Source organism: Pongo pygmaeus, chromosome 1, assembly GCF_028885625.2.
Source record: "Pongo pygmaeus isolate AG05252 chromosome 1, NHGRI_mPonPyg2-v2.0_pri, whole genome shotgun sequence".
NCBI classification, from domain to species: domain Eukaryota; kingdom Metazoa; phylum Chordata; class Mammalia; order Primates; family Hominidae; genus Pongo; species Pongo pygmaeus.
In genome coordinates this window covers 229191753-229207297 of record NC_072373.2, presented here as the reverse complement: position 1 = coordinate 229207297, position 15545 = coordinate 229191753, and the positions used below count along the sequence as shown (strand labels likewise).

General features: G+C 62.2%; 3 protein-coding genes across 15 annotated transcripts in view; 1 reads left to right on the top strand and 2 right to left on the bottom strand.

The window, feature by feature from the left end:
• The first annotated feature begins 227 nt into the window (after window positions 1–227).
• On the top strand, window positions 228–8399 carry CALML6 (calmodulin like 6). 3 transcript variants are annotated; one of them, XM_054444399.2, is made up of 5 exons: window positions 228–334; window positions 7543–7717; window positions 7855–7999; window positions 8077–8177; window positions 8250–8399. In XM_054444399.2, the coding sequence occupies exons 2-5, from the start codon at window positions 7594–7596 to the stop codon at window positions 8294–8296; spliced, it is 417 nt and encodes a 138-aa protein (XP_054300374.1). In that variant the 5' UTR covers window positions 228–334; window positions 7543–7593; the 3' UTR covers window positions 8297–8399. The 3 variants fall into 3 exon arrangements, with proteins under 3 accessions (XP_054300374.1, XP_054300364.1, XP_063516356.1); XM_054444389.2 differs by lacking the exon at window positions 228–334 and adding an exon at window positions 4129–6837; XM_063660286.1 differs by lacking the exon at window positions 228–334 and adding an exon at window positions 4241–6837 and having other exon boundaries at window positions 8097–8177; window positions 8250–8269.
• Window positions 8400–8695: 296 nt separating this feature from the next.
• On the bottom strand, window positions 8696–12737 carry TMEM52 (transmembrane protein 52). 2 transcript variants are annotated; one of them, XM_054444374.1, is made up of 5 exons: window positions 10289–11571; window positions 10152–10195; window positions 10000–10041; window positions 9360–9538; window positions 8696–9269 (listed from the first exon to the last, which is right to left on the bottom strand). In XM_054444374.1, the coding sequence occupies exons 1-5, from the start codon at window positions 10361–10363 to the stop codon at window positions 8989–8991; spliced, it is 621 nt and encodes a 206-aa protein (XP_054300349.1). In that variant the 5' UTR covers window positions 10364–11571; the 3' UTR covers window positions 8696–8988. The 2 variants fall into 2 exon arrangements, with proteins under 2 accessions (XP_054300349.1, XP_054300342.1); XM_054444367.1 differs by having other exon boundaries at window positions 10152–12737.
• Window positions 12738–12840: 103 nt separating this feature from the next.
• The window catches only part of CFAP74 (cilia and flagella associated protein 74), an 82165-nt gene continuing 79460 nt past the window's right edge, over window positions 12841–15545 (bottom strand). For 4 of the 10 annotated variants that reach the window (XM_054444305.2, XM_054444311.2, XM_054444319.2 and 1 more), the window contains 4 exons: window positions 14963–15117; window positions 14555–14687; window positions 14174–14334; window positions 12841–13909 (listed from right to left, as the gene is read on the bottom strand). In XM_054444305.2, the coding sequence (XP_054300280.1) occupies window positions 13535–13909; window positions 14174–14334; window positions 14555–14687; window positions 14963–15117 (824 nt within the window). In that variant the 3' untranslated portion in view covers window positions 12841–13534. The remainder of the gene's footprint in view (window positions 13910–14173; window positions 14335–14554; window positions 14688–14962; window positions 15118–15545) is intronic. The other 6 variants (XM_054444327.2, XM_054444331.2, XM_054444340.2 and 3 more) reach the window with 5 other exon arrangements.

Sequence of the window (15545 nt, the reverse complement as noted above, 5' to 3'; positions counted from 1 at the left end):
GCTGCTGGCGAGGGGCCTCTCGGGAGCCGCGGTCGGGGCACCCCGAGGGCCGCAGCCGGCGCCTCCGTTCGTTCCCGGTGACGGTGGGAGTCCGGAAGGGAAACTCACAGGGCCGGGTGTGAACGAGGACGGAGGGCGGCGCGGACGGCGCCGTGTTTGCAGCGCTCGAAATCCCCACGACCGGCCTCGAACGGCGACCCCGGCCGGCCCAGCTCCCACTCCAAGCGGGGCGACGCCAGACGCCCAGGCCCCGTGACCGCCCCGACTCCGCGCGGCCTGCGAGCGCCCTCTGGTGGGAAAGCGCGGAGCTAACGACGCGGGGCGGAGCTTCCAGGTGGGGCGGGGCGGAGACAGGGTGGGGCGGGCGTCAAGGCGGGCCGTGGAGAGGGGTGGGGCAAGTGACGGGGCGTGGCCGGATGACGGGGCGGGGCCGGGTGATCCGGGAGGCGGTGGCCAGCACGGCTCCCACAGGCTGTGCCACGAAAACGTCAAGCAAGAAGCGAGAAACGGCCGCGCGCGGTGGCTCACGCCTGTAATCCCAGCACTTTGGGAGGCCGAGGCGGGCGGATCACCTGAGGTCAGGAGTTCGAGACCAGCCTGGCCAACATGGTGAAACCCCGTCTCTACCGAAAGTACAAAAATTAGCCGGGCGTGGTGGCGGGCGCCTGTAATCCCAGCTACTCGGGAGGCTGAGGCAGAAGAATCGCTTGAACTCGGGAGGGGGAGGTTGCCGTGAGCTGAGATCGCGCCATTGCACTTCAGCCTGGGCGACGGGGCAAGACTCTGTCTCAAAAAAAAAAAAAAAAAAAAAAGCGAGAAGCCTCTAGTGCAGCGCTAGGCCCCACCTCAGGGCGCGCTGGGCTTCGCTCCTCCTCTTCCACTTCGCAGAGGGAAGCTGAGGCACAGCCCGGCTTTATGGAACCCGGCTGAGGACCGCGGATGGCGGGAGAAGCCCTGGCGCTGCCCTCGCTGCTAGTCCGGGGCTGCTGGCAGCTCTGCGCGCTGGTCCCCGGGCGGCCGCGAGGTGCTCCTTTATTTGTTCCAAGACAAGCCTGCATTTCCCAAAATAATCCATGGTTTTTAGGGCTGGTAACCCGCAGCCCCTCCGCCGGCCTGCCCTTTCCCAGAAACAACCACTTTCAACTCTTTGAGCTCTTTCGTCTGTTTGTTTGTTTGTTTGTTTGATTGTTGTTTGTTTTTGAGACAGGGTCTGGCTCTGTCACCGAGGTCGGAGTCCAGTGGCACAATCCTAGTTCACTGCAGCCTCAACCTCCCTGGCTCAAGCGATCCTCTCACCTCAGCCTCTTGAGTAGCTGGGATCACTGACCACGCCCGGCTGATTTTTTTTGTATTTTTGTAGAGACAGGGTTTCACTATGTTGCCCAGGCTGGTCTCAGACTCCTGGGCTCAAGCCATCTTCCCACGTCAGCCTCCCACAGTGCTGGGATTATATGTGTGAGCCACCACGCCTGGCCCTGAATGTACTTTTATAATGTGACTTTCTGCTTTCTATTTATGCTTCTTTCTCCCCTCCTGTGTTCTGTTAGATTTATTACATTTTCGTCATTATTTTTTCCTCCGCAGGTGTGGAGGTTATACAAGCAGTTTCGGTCATTTTAATGGCCACCTTAGAGGTTTCACGTTGCATTTTAAGCCCAGGGCATTGTCTCTAGCTATCTCCTGTGCCGTGCTGGGAGTGCAGGGCCCTGCGGCTCACATCCCCTCCTCCTTGTGTGGTCTGCGGGTCTGGAGTTCGGGCTTCACTTTGTTTTTTCACCCTTGTCCAGGCCGGGCTCCCGTAAGCAGATACTGAGACGAGGACTCAAAGGGACAGCTTTTCGGGGGAATTCCAGGAAGCCACCGTGGGGCAGCTGGAGGTGATGAGGGTGGGAAGGGGCCAGCCCAGGTCTAAGCAGGTGACACTGTGTGCAAGGGGCCATGGCTTAGGTGTTCGCCCCATCACTGTCGCCTGCCCTGTGCTCTGCTGAGGAGGCCTCAGGCAGAAGCTGCAGACGGAAGGGAACGGCAGGAGAAGCCGGGAGCCGTGAAGTCCTTTTCCTATTGAGCCCGCGCCCCAGGCCCAAGGGAGCCCTGTGGGTCCCAACACCCTAGATGCCGCGGCAGCACCAGGTCCACTCGACCGCAACTGGGTTCCGGCTGCAGCTCCACCCTCAGAGCCAACCTCATGCTACCAGGGCAGGTGGGGCTCGGGGGAACCAGTGTTGCCTCTGGTTTGGGTCCTTCCAGCATTGGGGGTGGGAGTGTAAGCTCTTCCTATGGAGTGGTGAGCAAACCTGCAGACGCGGAAGCTTCAGAGCAACCTGGGGATCAAACTTCAGGGGACACCTGCCTGGATGTCCCCACCAGGGCCCTGCCAGCTCTGATTTAAGTCCTGGGCTTGGGCCTCCGATTCGCTGCCCTCCCACTGCGGAGTGGAGAGCAGAGATGTTGCCTGAACCACAGAGGGCCCCCGACGCTCACACTTGGGCTCACCCCTGGCTTTCAAGTGCCCCTTTCTCTCCTTCTACCATTTGTAGCCTCGACTGGTGGCAGTTACCTGGTCCATCCCTCTGCCCTTCCAACACACCACCAGTAACAGGTGACTATGCAGGGGCGTGTGTCTTCGTCCCGCATTGGTGCCTGGTTGCAGCTTGGCAGTGGGGGGTCCACCGCCAACATCCCATCATGTCACAGCTTGGGCTCCCCAGAAGCTGACCCTGAGATGGAGTTTGGGATAGGAGCTCCCTGTTAGGGGTCAGCCCCTGTGACAGGAAGGGGGAAGCAAAACCAGACAGAAGGGGTCCTGGACCACCTGCAGGGACCATCAGAGTCCTGCCTGTGGACACAATGACCACCTTGTGTCGTGTGGCTCAGGTGAGGTGGGTTTTGCAGCTGAGGCTGCTGCCCTGGAGTGGGGTGGGGTCTCTCAGTGTCTTCTCACTGGGGACCCTCAGTGGCAGTGGTGATGTCTGTGGTGACCCTCTGTGGTAGAAGCAGGAGGATGTGTATATGCGCGTATGTCTGTATATATACGTCTGTCATATACACAGACGAGAGAGATTTTGAGGAATCGGCCCGTGTCATTGCGCTGTAGGCAACCTCCAGGGAAGAGCTGATGTCGCCGCCGTCTGGAGGCAAAATTCCTTCTTCCTTGGGGGACCTCAGTCTTTTTTCTTAAGGTCCTCAACTAACTGGATGAGGCCCCCCTGCATTATGGAGGGTCATGTGCTTTATCCAAAGTCTACTGATTTAAATACTTTTTCTTTTTTTTTTTTGAGGCAGAGTCTCGCTCTGTCTCCCAGGCTGGAGTGCAGTGGCATGATCTCCGCTTCACTGCAAGCTCTGCTTCCTGGAGTTCAAGCCATTCTCCTGCCTCAGCCTCCCAAGTAGCTGGGACTACAGGCGGACGCCACCATGCCCAGCTAATTTTTTTATTTTTATTTTTAGTAGAGACGGCATTTCACCGTGTTAGCCAGGATGGTCTCGATCTCCTGACCTTGTGATCCCCCCGCCTCAGCCCCCCAAAGTGCCAGGATTACAGGCATGAGCCACCGTCCCTGGCCTACTGATTTAAATACTAATCACATCTATGAAACACCTTCATGCCCGCCCGTATTCATTGCAGCAGCAGTTCCAACAGCCAAGAGGTGGGAGCACCTAAGTGTTCATCAGCAGATGGTGGATAAACCGAGTGTGGTCCATCCCTAGAATAACATTTTACTCAGCCTTAAAAAAGACGCCTATTCCAGGCCGAGCACGGTGGCTCACGCCTGTAATCTCAGCACTTTGTGAGGCCCAGGTGGGCGGATCACAAGGTAAGGAGATTGAGACCATCCTGGCTAACACGGTGAAACCCTGTCTCTACTAAAAGTATAAAAAATTAGCCAGACTTAGTGGTGGGTGCCTATAGTCCCAGCTACTCGGGAGGCTGAGGCAGGAGAATTGCTTGACCGGGGAGGCGGAGGTTGCAGTGAGCCGAGATCTCGCCACTGCACTCCAGCCTGGAGATAGAGCGAGACTCCGCCTCAAAAAAAAAAAAAAAAAAAAAAAAGTCGAATTCTTTTTTTTTTTTTTTTTTTTTGAGATGGAGTCTCACTCTGTCACCCAGGCTGGGGTGCAGTGGCGCAATCTCGGCTCACTGCATCCTCCACCTCCCGGGTTCAAGCAATTCTCTGCCTCAGCCTCCTGAGTAGCTGGGATTACAGGCACCCGCCACCACGCCCGGCTAATTTTTGTATTTTTTTTTTTTTTAGTAAAGACAGGGTTTAACCGTCTTGGCCAGGCTGGTCTTGAACTCCTGACCTCGTGATCCACCCACCTCGGCCTCCCAAAGTGCTGGGATTACAGGCGTGAGCCACCATGCCCGGCCCCCGGAGTCAAATTCTTAAAAACAGAAACTAGAATAGTGATTGCTATAGGCTGGGGGGGGCGTGCGGAAGAGGGGAGATGCTGTTTAATGGGTGCGGGGGTCCGTTTTGCAAGGTGAAATGTTCTAGAGATCTGCTGCATAACTGGGTACGGCCATGAACACAACTGCACTTGCACCTGAACGTGGCTGAGGCAGCATTCTACTTGTTACAGGGTTTTTCTCTTTTTCTTTTTTCTTTTTTTTTTTTTTTGAGATGGAGTCTCGCTCTGTCTCCAGGCTGGAGTGCAGTGGCGCGATATTGGCTCACTGCAAGCTCTGCCTCCTGGGTTCACGCCATTCTTCTGCCTCAGCCTCCCGAGAAGCTGGGACTACAGGCGCCCCCCACCACACCTGGCTAATTTTTTTGTATTTTTTTTAGTACAGTCAGGGTTTCACTGTGTTAGCCAGGATGGTCTGGATCTCCTTGACCTCGTGATCTGCCCTCCTCAGCCTCCCAAAGTGCTGGGATTACAGGCGTGAGCCACCGTGTCCAGCTTCTTTTTCTGTTTTCTTATGGAGAATAGCCCTTCAGGGATCAGAAGAGACACAAGAAGGAAAATAAAGATTGGATGACTCTCAGGTCCTAGGGATATGGGGTATGTCCAAAGGCCACACAGGGGCCGGTCAGCACAAGGAGAGAGGTATAGAGGGCGAGGACCTGTTCTGCTGCTTGTACTGGGTCCCGGGTATGGGTAGAAGCCTAGATGGAGAGGAGAGGGGTTGATGCTGGTTGTGGCCATGTTGCCCCTCCCTACCTTTGTCAGGGCCAGGGAGGGGCGGGGGGCGTGCCCTCTGCTTTAAGTTGGGCTCCAGGGGTCACAGCTTTGAGTTTCACGCATAAGCCCATCAGGATGTCTGGAACCTTCAGGACTGCGGCCCAGGAATGTCAGACGCTAGAGGCCTGGGAACGGAGGAGGCAGAGCCTGCTGTCCACTGGCTGTGAGAGTTGTCGGGGTGGGGACTTGTCCAGGGCCACGAGGCCAGTGCAGTTCTCTGTGTCTCTGTACCCAGCTGGCCTGTACCTGGAGACCCTGAGCCAGAACCCAGGATGGGCCCTGGCCTGGGTGCTGCGGCTCCCTCCATTCTATGCCCCGGGGGGAAGGTGCTCAGTGTGTGAATTGTTCCCTGCCCCAGCCCAGGGGAAAGCTGAGGCCAGGGAGCAGCCAGGATGAAGGTTAGGGCCTCCCTTGGCCCCACCAGACCCAGGGCCGCTTCCCTCCAGTCCCGGCTCCCGTTTGGCTGGAGTTGGCCTGCCCTCGTCAGCGTCAATCTTGCAGTCTCAGCAGCTGGCCGGGGTCTCAGCTGGAGGCATCCTGTAGCTGCAGGTTTTCTGGCAGGCAGAGGGTTGGGCTGGCGGGGGACACTGAGCGCCCCACCTGCTCAGACTCTTCATGCCATCCAGGGGCCAGTCGGGGGGCGGGTGTGAGTGTGACCCTGAGGGCCCTGACCTGCCACTGCAAACCTCACACTCTTGCCTGGGTGGGGCATGGAGGAGCTGGACCCTGGCTTTGGGAGTCTGGTGGGTAATTAGACCCAGACAGGGAGGACTCAGTGCGGGTCTGAGGAGGGAACACACGTGTGCGGGCGTGTGCTCCACTGTGGCATGTTGATACTGACCAGCCTGGGCATCAGGCCCCCTCGGGAGCCAGCTTTGCTGTTCTGAGTGGAAGGGAGGTCAGGTTTCCCTGAGAAACCCCAAAATAGCCCCCAACTGTGCCCAGCTTCCAGCGGGCAGCCCAGCCCCCAGGCCCTGTCTTACTCCCTTTCCCCCTTCACCCCCAGCCCATGTCCTGCTGTCTCCTCCCTGAATGGTGGGCTCAGCCCCTCCTGTACAAGGTGGTCAAGGGGTGCGTAATGCATTTGTTCATTCGACCTGTCCTGAGAATTTGTGACATGCTGGTACGGGGCCAATGTTGAGTCCACCAGGATGGGAGGGTGGCCAGGCTCTGAGCCACTGGGCACCAGCTGGCCAGGATGGGTCTTCAACAAGAAATCTCACTGGTAAGTGATGACAGCATGGGACCAGGGTCCCATGAAGACCTGCTGGAGGGCCTCACCTCTGGGAAGGTAGACTCAGAGCTTGGTCCAGTGAAGAGGGAACAGCAAGGGGAACAGTGTGTGTGAGGGTTCCGCCATGTCTCAGCCCTTTCCTGGCCCCTGCACTTAGCCTTCGGTGCCTATCTTCAGGGTCGGGGGAAGCCCAGGCCAAAGCGGGCCGGGAAGGGGCCCTGTGGATAAGGCCGAGAGCCTGTCCCAAAATAGGGCCGGCAGGATTTCCCACCCATAAAAGGCTCTTGGAATCTGGACCCCAGGGACCCCAGGCAACCAGGCCCAGCTAAAACTCAGCTGCCACCACTGCCCCGGCACTCTGCCCACAGCAGCCCTGGTGCCACCACCCTGCAGAATCCTGTCAGACAACCACCGACATGGTAAGGCTGCTCTCTGTGCCCGATGGAGTCTCTGGTGGGCTGGCTGGGTAGGTTGAGCTGGAACCTGGAGGTGCGAGGACCTGCCAGGGAGCCTGGGCAGGAAGGGGCTGAGGTGGAAGAGGGGGCCAAGTCCTGCTGCCACGAACACGGCCCTTGTTCCGGGACCAGGGTGGAGCAGCCCTTTCTGGAAGCTGGCTCCCAGATGGGCAGCAGCAGTGGTGGCAGGCAGGTGTGGCCCGGTGCTGGACTCTCCCTCCAGAATGCCACACAGGCTGGAGCCCAGGGTTCTGTTTCCTGGGCTGTATCCCAATCCTGGGCTGGAAGCCTTTCCCAGGCCAGGGCTGGGCTCCTCCCCACCCTGCTCTCGGCTTCCTTCACCTGTCTCACCTGGTGTCCATTGCCAGGCTCCAGGGCCGCGGCCTGGCCCGCCTGGCCCTGCAGCTCCCGCTGTTCCCTCGCACGCTGGCTCCTGCTTGTCTGGCCCTCGCCCCTGTTAGCTGCCTGGCAGAGCCCTGCTGGCCCTGCAAACCCCTGGCGTGTGACCCCTTGTCCTGGAAGCCTGCTGTCCGCTGGGGGCCTCCTCTCTTACCACTCACCTTGAAAGGCTGCCAATGGAGGAATGGGTGCAGGGGGTACCTCTGACCCTTCCCTGGACACAGGGGCAGAAGGGGCTCCTGGTCAGGCCGGTGCGGGTGTCCCCTGCAGACACAGTGCCTGTCGGCTGAGCAGATCAAGGAGTACAAGGGAGTCTTTGAGATGTTCGACGAAGAGGGCAACGGGGAGGTGAAGACGGGGGAGCTGGAGCGGCTCATGAGCCTGCTGGGCATCAACCCCACCAAGAGTGAGCTGGCCTCGATGGCCAAGGACGTGGACAGAGACAGTGAGCTCATGGCTGGAGTGGGGTGGGCAGCCTCGGGGAGGGCCCTGGGTCAGGTCTCAGTGCCTATGGGGGGAAGAGGCAAAGCCCATGGGGAGTGCTGTGCCCCGTCCCTTGAGCCTCAGCTGTGCCCCTTGCAGACAAAGGGTTCTTCAACTGCGATGGTTTCCTGGCACTAATGGGAGTTTACCATGAGAAGGCCCAGAACCAGGAGAGCGAGCTGAGGGCGGCATTCCGTGTCTTCGACAAAGAGGGCAAGGGCTACATTGACTGGAACACACTCAAGTAGGGCCCAGGTGAGGGGTGGGTGGTGGGCGGGCACGGGCAGGGCCGATGGAGTGGCTCAGCGCCAGGCCCCGTAGGTACGTGCTAATGAACGCAGGGGAGCCCCTCAACGAGGTGGAGGCGGAGCAGATGATGAAGGAGGCCGACAAGGATGGGGACGGGACCATCGACTATGAGGGTGAGTGGCCTGGAGCCCTGGGAGCCGTTGGCTGGGCCGGGACAAGCTGCTGACCTGCCCCTCTGTTCCCAGAGTTTGTGGCCATGATGACCGGGGAGTCCTTCAAGCTGATCCAGTAAGTGCAGCTGCCGTAGCCGGGGGAGGCCTGCCCCGGAAGGCTGCTGCCCCTGCCCCCTGCCCCCAACTCCCCTGGCTCCGTGTAAAATAAATGTTCCAGCGCAACCTGTGTGTGCCTCACTGTCCCAGCCTGGGTTGGGGGCCAACAGGCAAAGGCATGGGGCTGGAGAAGGAAAAGAGTTTTCCTGGCCCAGCCACAGAAACACAGCCCCAGTCATTTCTGCCACGACACCTGACACCACCCATTACCCAGCTCAGGGCTAGGAATGCCAGCCTGAAACCTGGACTGAGTACAGGCCGGGGACCACACGCTCGCCCTGCCTGCTTGCACTGGGGGTTGGCTGCCCGAGGGTTCCTCCCAGAGCTCTGGAGTCCCAGAGTCCTTCCCACATAGGCAGAGACCACTTAAATACAAACTTTATTCTCTCTCCAAGAAGATGCAGACGTCACAGCTGGCCCTGAGCTCCCACCCGAGGCTCAGGCCCAAGGGGCCTCTTCCAGGCTGAGGGCCTGCTGGGGCTGGGCCAGGGGCTGAGGCTGAAAGCAGCAGCCTGCCTAGGGGGTGACGCCATGGGGCCGGTGTAACATGGCACCGAAGCTGGGGCCACAGCAATGTGCGGGATGGTGGGGTGGGCTGGGGGCCCTTGGCTCCAAGCGCTAGTTTTCCAAGCTCTGGTCCGTTCTCCTACCTCCTTCAAGGGGAACCAGGGCTACAAGGTGGTAGTTGAGTATTGGGGCCCGACTCCTGGGGCACTGGAGTGGTCTCTAGGCCTGAGGCCCCAAGGAGAGGACTGGGTTTCTGGGAGAATGCTGGCCCTTCCTCTCTGGGCTTGGCCATTTTGACAGCTTCATCGTAGGAGGGTGGAGGCTCCGGGGCATACAGGCTGTAGGCAGGAGGAGCCATGGAGTCCGGGTCCAGCTCCCCAAAGGGCAGGGGCAACCGCATGCCCAGTGGGTACTGCACAGAGCTGTAGGCTGCAGGGAACCAGAGTGGGTTCGTGGGGGCGGGCTTGGCATTTACCCCCGCCATCTCCACCCCCAACTGGTGGGCCCCTAGGCACTCACAGGTCACAGTGCTGTGTACAGGGCTGTCGCTGTCCATAGGGATGACTGCCAGGTCGCAGGGCTGCCGTGCTGGTGGCAGATGTGGCTGGGCCTGTGCCTGCTTCCGGAGGCAGCAGAACCGGACACAGCCGGCTGTGACCCCGCACAGCAGCAGCAGGAGGACTGCCAGCAAGATGAGCCTAGGAGAGCAAGGCTCTACCACTGGACTGACCCTCGGCCACCGGGCACCTGCACCCTGGGGAATGTCGTGGCACAACCACTGAAGACAGATTAACAGGATAAAAAACAGACAACGTCTCTCCACGTTGGAGACCGCCGTGGCCAGAGCCTGGCCTCGGGCTGCTGGGCCTGCCCTGTCTATCTCTCCTGGGCTGTCCAGGGGTGGCCTTGGGCTCACTCCCAGGACTCGCTGTTCTCAGCGACTGCCCCACTGCTGAGCGGGATCGTAGGGGATTCCCGCGGAGGCCAGGCGAGAGAGGTGGGAGGGAAGGTCCTGCTTGATCGAGGTCGGTTCCCGCCAGCGGCCGGAACTGGGCGACAGCGGAGGCGGCCTGGTGAGGTAAGGGCCTGGCGGGCCTGGCCCCGGTGACCCCCGCCCCAGAACCGTCGGACGCACGGCTCCGCCGCGGCCTCCACTTACCCCACGTGCCACAGGCTGCTCCAGCGGGCCTGGGGCGGGCACCTGTGGGGACGGCGGCACCTGGAGCAGGCGGGGCATGGGCCGGCCGACCTCGCCGCCCATGCCTCCCCATAGGGCGGGGCCAGGACCCGGCTCCCTCCCCCCCGACTTACTGGTCCGAGGGGTCGCAGCTGCCGTCCGCGAAGCCCAGCGCCACCTGTGGGGACAAGGGTGAGCCCGGGAGGGGCGTGGTCCGAGCACGGACCCGCCCCGCGCTGGCCGAACCGCGAGAGAACGCCGCCCGACCCACCTGAGGCAGCGGCAGGAGCGGCAGGAGCGGCAGCAGCAGCCGGAGTCCGCGGGCGGCCAGCCGCCCCCGGGCCATGCTCTGCGGAAGTTGGAGCAAAGCCCGGCGGCGCGGCTTTATGGGGCCCCGCCCACCACAAGACACACCCACCACATGGCACGCCCACAGAACGCCCGCTCAGAGTAAACCCCGCCCACCGGGCCCCGCTGGCCGCAGGCCCCGCCCACAAGAGCACACGCGTACTGGACGCCCCACGCAGGGTAAACCCCGCCCTCCGGGCACCGCCCAGAGCAAGCCCCGTTCGTCGCAGGCCTCGCCCACAGGAGCACAGGCCCACAGGACGCCTCACGCAGCGTAAACCCCGCCCACCGGGCCCCGCCCAGTGCAAGCCTCGTTCGCCGCAGGCCCCGCCCACAGGAGCCCTCGCCCACGAGACGCCCCCATTCTCTGGGCCGCCACTCAATGCAAGCCCCGCCCACTGGCCCCATGCCCAACGTAAGCCTCGCCCACCATTCCCCGCTCAACGCAATCCCCTCCCACTGGGCCACGCCCAGCGTGTTCAGAGGGCTTGTTCGCCGCAAGCCCTACCCCGCAGCTCCACCTGGCCCAGATTCGTGACGCGAGGGTGGGTCTCGCCCTCAGCCCGGGCACGGCGCCTTAACCTCGACCGAGCGTGGCCTGCTCTGCCGCTGGTCTGCGCGTGGCCCGGGGACCCTCGGGAGCTGGCCCGGAAAGTCGTGGCTGCCTTGGGTGTGGTCCCTCCGGTCCAGTCTCGCAGGCGGGCTCCAGGTGAACTGTAGGGTAACACCACCAAGATGCTGGGCATCCCGAACGTGGTGTTTGGACACTTGATTGTGGACCTGCGCTGCAGGCGCTGCCTGGGGGCTGGCCCAGGGGGCTGGAGCCTGGCCCTGGCTCTGGGCCGTTGAGGCGCTGGGTGCAGACCACTTTCCCAAAGCACTTGGCCTTGGGGGCCATGCCCCACCTGGAGAATGTGGCCTCCATTCCCAAGGGCCACAGGGAGCCCAGCGCCCTTCCCTCAGCTTGCAATGTCTGCTGCTCCCTGTGCAGGGGCAGGCCGGGGGCCATTTCTTCCAGGGGGACCCCTGACCCTTATCCCTCTGCCACCAGGCCAGGGGCCCTGTTAGGCTGTTGCTGCCCTCTGCTCCCCGTGGGACCAGCAGCACACCGTCTGTCTGGTGGTCAGGCTAAGGGAGGTGGTCAGCACAGCAAGGAGCAGGGTCCATCTTACTGCAGGAGGGGCACGCACCCCTTGCTCAGAACTGTTCCACATGTGGGCGCTGCTCAGTGTCCCCCACCCCTACAACAAGGGCAGTGACCCTGGAGGGCAGGGCCTCCTCTGCTGTGGGCACTGCTCAGTGTCCTCCACCCCTACAAGGACAGTGACCCTGGAGGGCAGGGCCTCCTCTGCGTGGCTCTTCTGCCCATATCTGCCCCTTCACTCCATCACTCCTTCCGCTGTTGGGCTCTGCCTGAAGTTGCCTTTCACCTCCCAGGGCCTGTGTCACGGTCCTCAAGGGTCCTTCCTGCCTGCCCAGCTCCCCCAGCCCCTGGCCCTTCTTCCTGCCATGTTGACTACATTGGTCGTGGAGGCCCAGCACGGGAGTGGGAATGGGAGTGCATGTGCACAGCACAGCCTGAGGCCACAGCCCCGAGTTCCGGAAGGTGAGGGCACGGCCCCCACGCAGGACCTGGGCGGGCCTCGCCACTCAGTACCAGAGGCCTGCCAGCAGGAGAGTTGGGTCAGGGTTTAGAAGAGAAGGGCCTATTCAGGAAACAGTGCCATCCAGTAGCACCTCCTCCTGCGGCTGGGGCCTGGCTTGGACCTGGAGGAACCTGCCTTCCCCTCCCATCTGGTGTGGCGCAAGCTTCAGCCATGGCGGGTTGGCCCCAGGAAGGGCAGCAAGGGACCCATTGGACAGAAATCCTGCAAAATGCCACTGCAGGGTCAATGTCACTGGCTTGAAGTTTGGGGCAATGGCAAGTTCCTAGGCACCGTGGGCCCTGGGGGGCTGGGGGTGAGGGCAGGCAGCTCAAGACTGGCGTCCCTGAGGCCTGTGCCCAGGAAAGCTCCCAGAAGCACCATCTGCTCCCCCGACCCGGCCAGGGAAGGCTGCGTATGCTCTCCTGGTGGCTGCTGGTTGGGGTGGCACAGTGGGTGTGCTGCACTGTGACAGGAGGGCCAGGCTGGGTGGGCTCTGTGGGGACAGTGTCCAACAAGCCAGACTCCAGAGAGCAGGGTTGGGGTGCAGGCACCACTCTGAGCTCCAGGAGCATCTCACAGGCTGCGAGGGGTCTTCTCTGTTGAAGGGTGGGTCAGAGCCCAGAAAGCCGAGCCCAGACTTATCTCAGGCAAGTAGAGACTTCAGTGCAGGAGCCGGGCCTCACCTGGCCCCTGCTGGGCAGACGGGAGGGCATGAGTAGGCTGGGTCCCCACCGTCTGCTCACCTTTGCTTGGGGTCATCCGGGGTCCTGGAACTTGGGAAAAGTCTGGAGGTTCCCGGGGCCTGCCCTGGGCTTTGGAGCCCTGCCCTCCCCACCACCCAGGGCCCCTCGGTTCTGGGTCAGCCTCAGCTCTGGCTGAACCCCGGCCCTCTGGGCTGCCTGCTGCTGCTCAGGAAGCCAGGCTTGGGGGCTCTCCTTGAATTTGGGTCAGGGTGGCCTCCCCACAGGTGTCCTGCAGGATGGCCCTGCTCTAGGAGGCCCTTGCCAGGCAAAGTGGGTTTCATGGCTGTGAGGGGAGGGGCTGCTTCCCCAGGGCTCTGTCCCCACTTCCCATTCTGTGCTCACCCCAGGGAATAACCTGCTGTCACCCACACTGCAGGCTGCACGTGTTGGCCTACAGAAAATTTATTGACAGGCTGTGGAGGGCTCTCCTGGGGGCTGGGGGCTCTGAGGGGCTCTGGCTAGGATGGCTGTGGGCTGGCCTGGCCTTCTCGCTGCTTCTGAGTCTGGGGTCTCAGGAGGGGTGCTCTTGGATGTCCCTGGGCTTGCGGGGTCCAGGGCAGCAGGAAGTGGCCGTGGCACCATGTGGAGGGCGGCCTACTGGAATCTGTCTGGCAGAGGATGGCCGGGTCCCAGGCTCTAGGGTAGTATGACCTGGCCCTCAGCCTGGGGAGGGCTTTGAGGGTGGACAGGAGGGCCCGAGGGTGCTCTGTGCAGAGGCTTAGGGGCCGGTCACCACCTGGGCTACAAAGATGACCTTGTAGGTCTCCTTCACATCCCCCCTTAGCTGCAGCAGGGCCGACACCATGAGTGGGTGGTCTGGCTGGAACAGGAGGGGAGGGGAGAAGAGGCTTTCAGCCAGTGGGCACCCAGAGGAGATCTGCTGTCTTCCCCCTGCCCTGCCCACCTGACTCCCCTGGGTCCTCCACGGCCACCTCCTCCCCTGGGACTGGGCAGGGGTGTCAGCCCACCCAGCCTTTGGCGTTCCCAGGGCTCCCTGGCCTGGAGCCCAAAGGCACCCACATCAAAGTCCGCAGGTGGCACCCAGGAGATGCTGATGGTCTTCGTCTGGCCGCGCTCCACGGAGCCCCTGGAGGGCTCAATGGAGAAACCCTTGTGCTGCAGGGATGCGACGCTATCCATGCTGAACTCAACAGTCTGTGGGGTATGGGGCTCCTGTAGGCTGGTAACCAGGCACCGCTCCCAGCAGCAGTGGGACTAGGGGTGAGGGTGCCCAGCTCCACTCACCCTCCCAGCTCTGACCAGCAGGCTGCCCACCCCACACCTGCCACAGGAAGTCCGAGAAAAGCCCGGCTGTCGGGACAAGCCCGGTGAGGGGCAAGGCCAGGAGGGTCAGGCCTGCCCAGGGCAGGGGAGGCCAAGGGGGCTGCCTGGTGTCCCCAGGGGCAGTGCTGTGGGCACCTTCTTTGGAGATGGCTGGGTGGTCCGGATACAGCCCACCTGCAGCTCTCGGGTGGCAGGTGGGGCTGGCGTGTCTGTGTCAAACTGGATGTAGTCTAGGGTCACCAGGATGGGCCTCAGCTCCTCAGCTTCTGGAGAGGGAGGGCCTGGCCGGGAGCTGGCTGGAGGGGTGTGGCCAGGGGAGCTGTTCAGGGTCAGGCTGAGGCATGGGGTGAGGCTGCAGCTGAACTCCTGAACTCTGGTTAGCAGTGGCTGTCCTGCCTGGCTCTGGGGTAGAAGACTGGGAATCCCTGCCCTGCTCCGCTGAGTCTCGGGGCCCCCATCCACGGGATGGGGCACCGGGAGGCCCCGTGTCTGTTCCCTCCCTGGGGAGGGGCTCACCCTCTCTGTGCCTGGGGTCAAATACAGGGATCGCTGTCAGAGACTCCACGGGCACGTCCAGGGGGTCGCCGCCCTCCACAAACATCATGTGCTCACAGGCGGCACCCTTCAGCAGGATCTGGTGGGAGATTTTCTGGGGACAAGAAGTGGAGTGGCCTTGTCCCCGAAGCTCCGCGGCAGGGGCCCTGCTGGTGAGAGCTGGGCTGGCTCAGGGAAGGAGGCAGGGACAGCCTGGGGGCCCCGTGGGGCCCTGGACTCTGGTCTCTCCACTGACCGCCTTCAGTGTGGTGCTGAGTCCCCCAGCCATGGTACCCTCAGGGCCTCCAAAGTGGGGCAGTGCAGAGAAAGGCAAGGCTCTGGGTGGGGCCAGGGCCGGGCCGGGCTGAGCTTGCAGAGCCAGAGCCGCACCTTTTCAAAGAGCACCACCTGGAGCCTGTCGGAGAAGTAGAGGCTCTCGTGGTCGGGGCTGAAGGTGACAGTGAAGTCCTGCGTCTTCCCGGGGTCCATAACGCCCTTGACCGGGGCCACGCTGAACACGCTCTGACCATTGAGATTCTGCGTCCCTGTGGGTAGGGTGGGGTGCAGTTTGGCCTTCTCCACCTGCAATCACTGTCTGCCCTCCAAGCCTTGCTGCATAGAGTTCTGCACCCTGCCCGCCCCCCGCAGAGCCCCTGTCCTGCCCGGTCCCCCCAATGGCCTTGCGCCCCCCACTCCCCCACTCCTCCCATGGATCCAAGCGCCCCCCATCTCACTGTCCCCCCCATCTCACTGTCCCCCCCAGCTCACTGTCCCGCCCAGCTCACTGTCCCCCCCCGCTCACTGCCCCCCCCGCTCACTGTCCCCCCCAGCTCACTGTCCCCCCAGCTCACTGCCCCCCCAGCTCACTGTCCCCCCCAGCTCACTGTCCCCCCCAGCTCACTGTCCCCCCCAGCTCACTGTCCCCCCCCAGCTCACTGTCCCCCCCAGCTCACTGTCCCCCCCAGCTCCCTGC

What these genes read in the sequence shown, in the direction of transcription:
- CALML6 (XM_054444389.2), top strand. An exon ending in CAAGGACGTGGACAGAGACA is followed by an intron (nt 7,718 to 7,854) that starts GTGAGCTCATGG and finishes TGCCCCTTGCAG; the next exon opens with ACAAAGGGTTCTTCAACTGC. An exon ending in CGGGACCATCGACTATGAGG is followed by an intron (nt 8,178 to 8,249) that starts GTGAGTGGCCTG and finishes CTCTGTTCCCAG; the next exon opens with AGTTTGTGGCCATGATGACC.
- TMEM52 (XM_054444367.1), bottom strand. Translation starts at nt 10,363, where the DNA reads ATGGCCCGGGGGCGGCTGGCCGCCCGCGGACTCCGGCTGCTGCTGCCG. An exon ending in AGCTGCGACCCCTCGGACCA is followed by an intron (nt 10,042 to 10,151) that starts GTAAGTCGGGGG and finishes CCGTCCCCACAG; the next exon opens with GTGCCCGCCCCAGGCCCGCT. An exon ending in AGCAGCCTGTGGCACGTGGG is followed by an intron (nt 9,539 to 9,999) that starts GTAAGTGGAGGC and finishes TTGCTCTCCTAG; the next exon opens with GCTCATCTTGCTGGCAGTCC.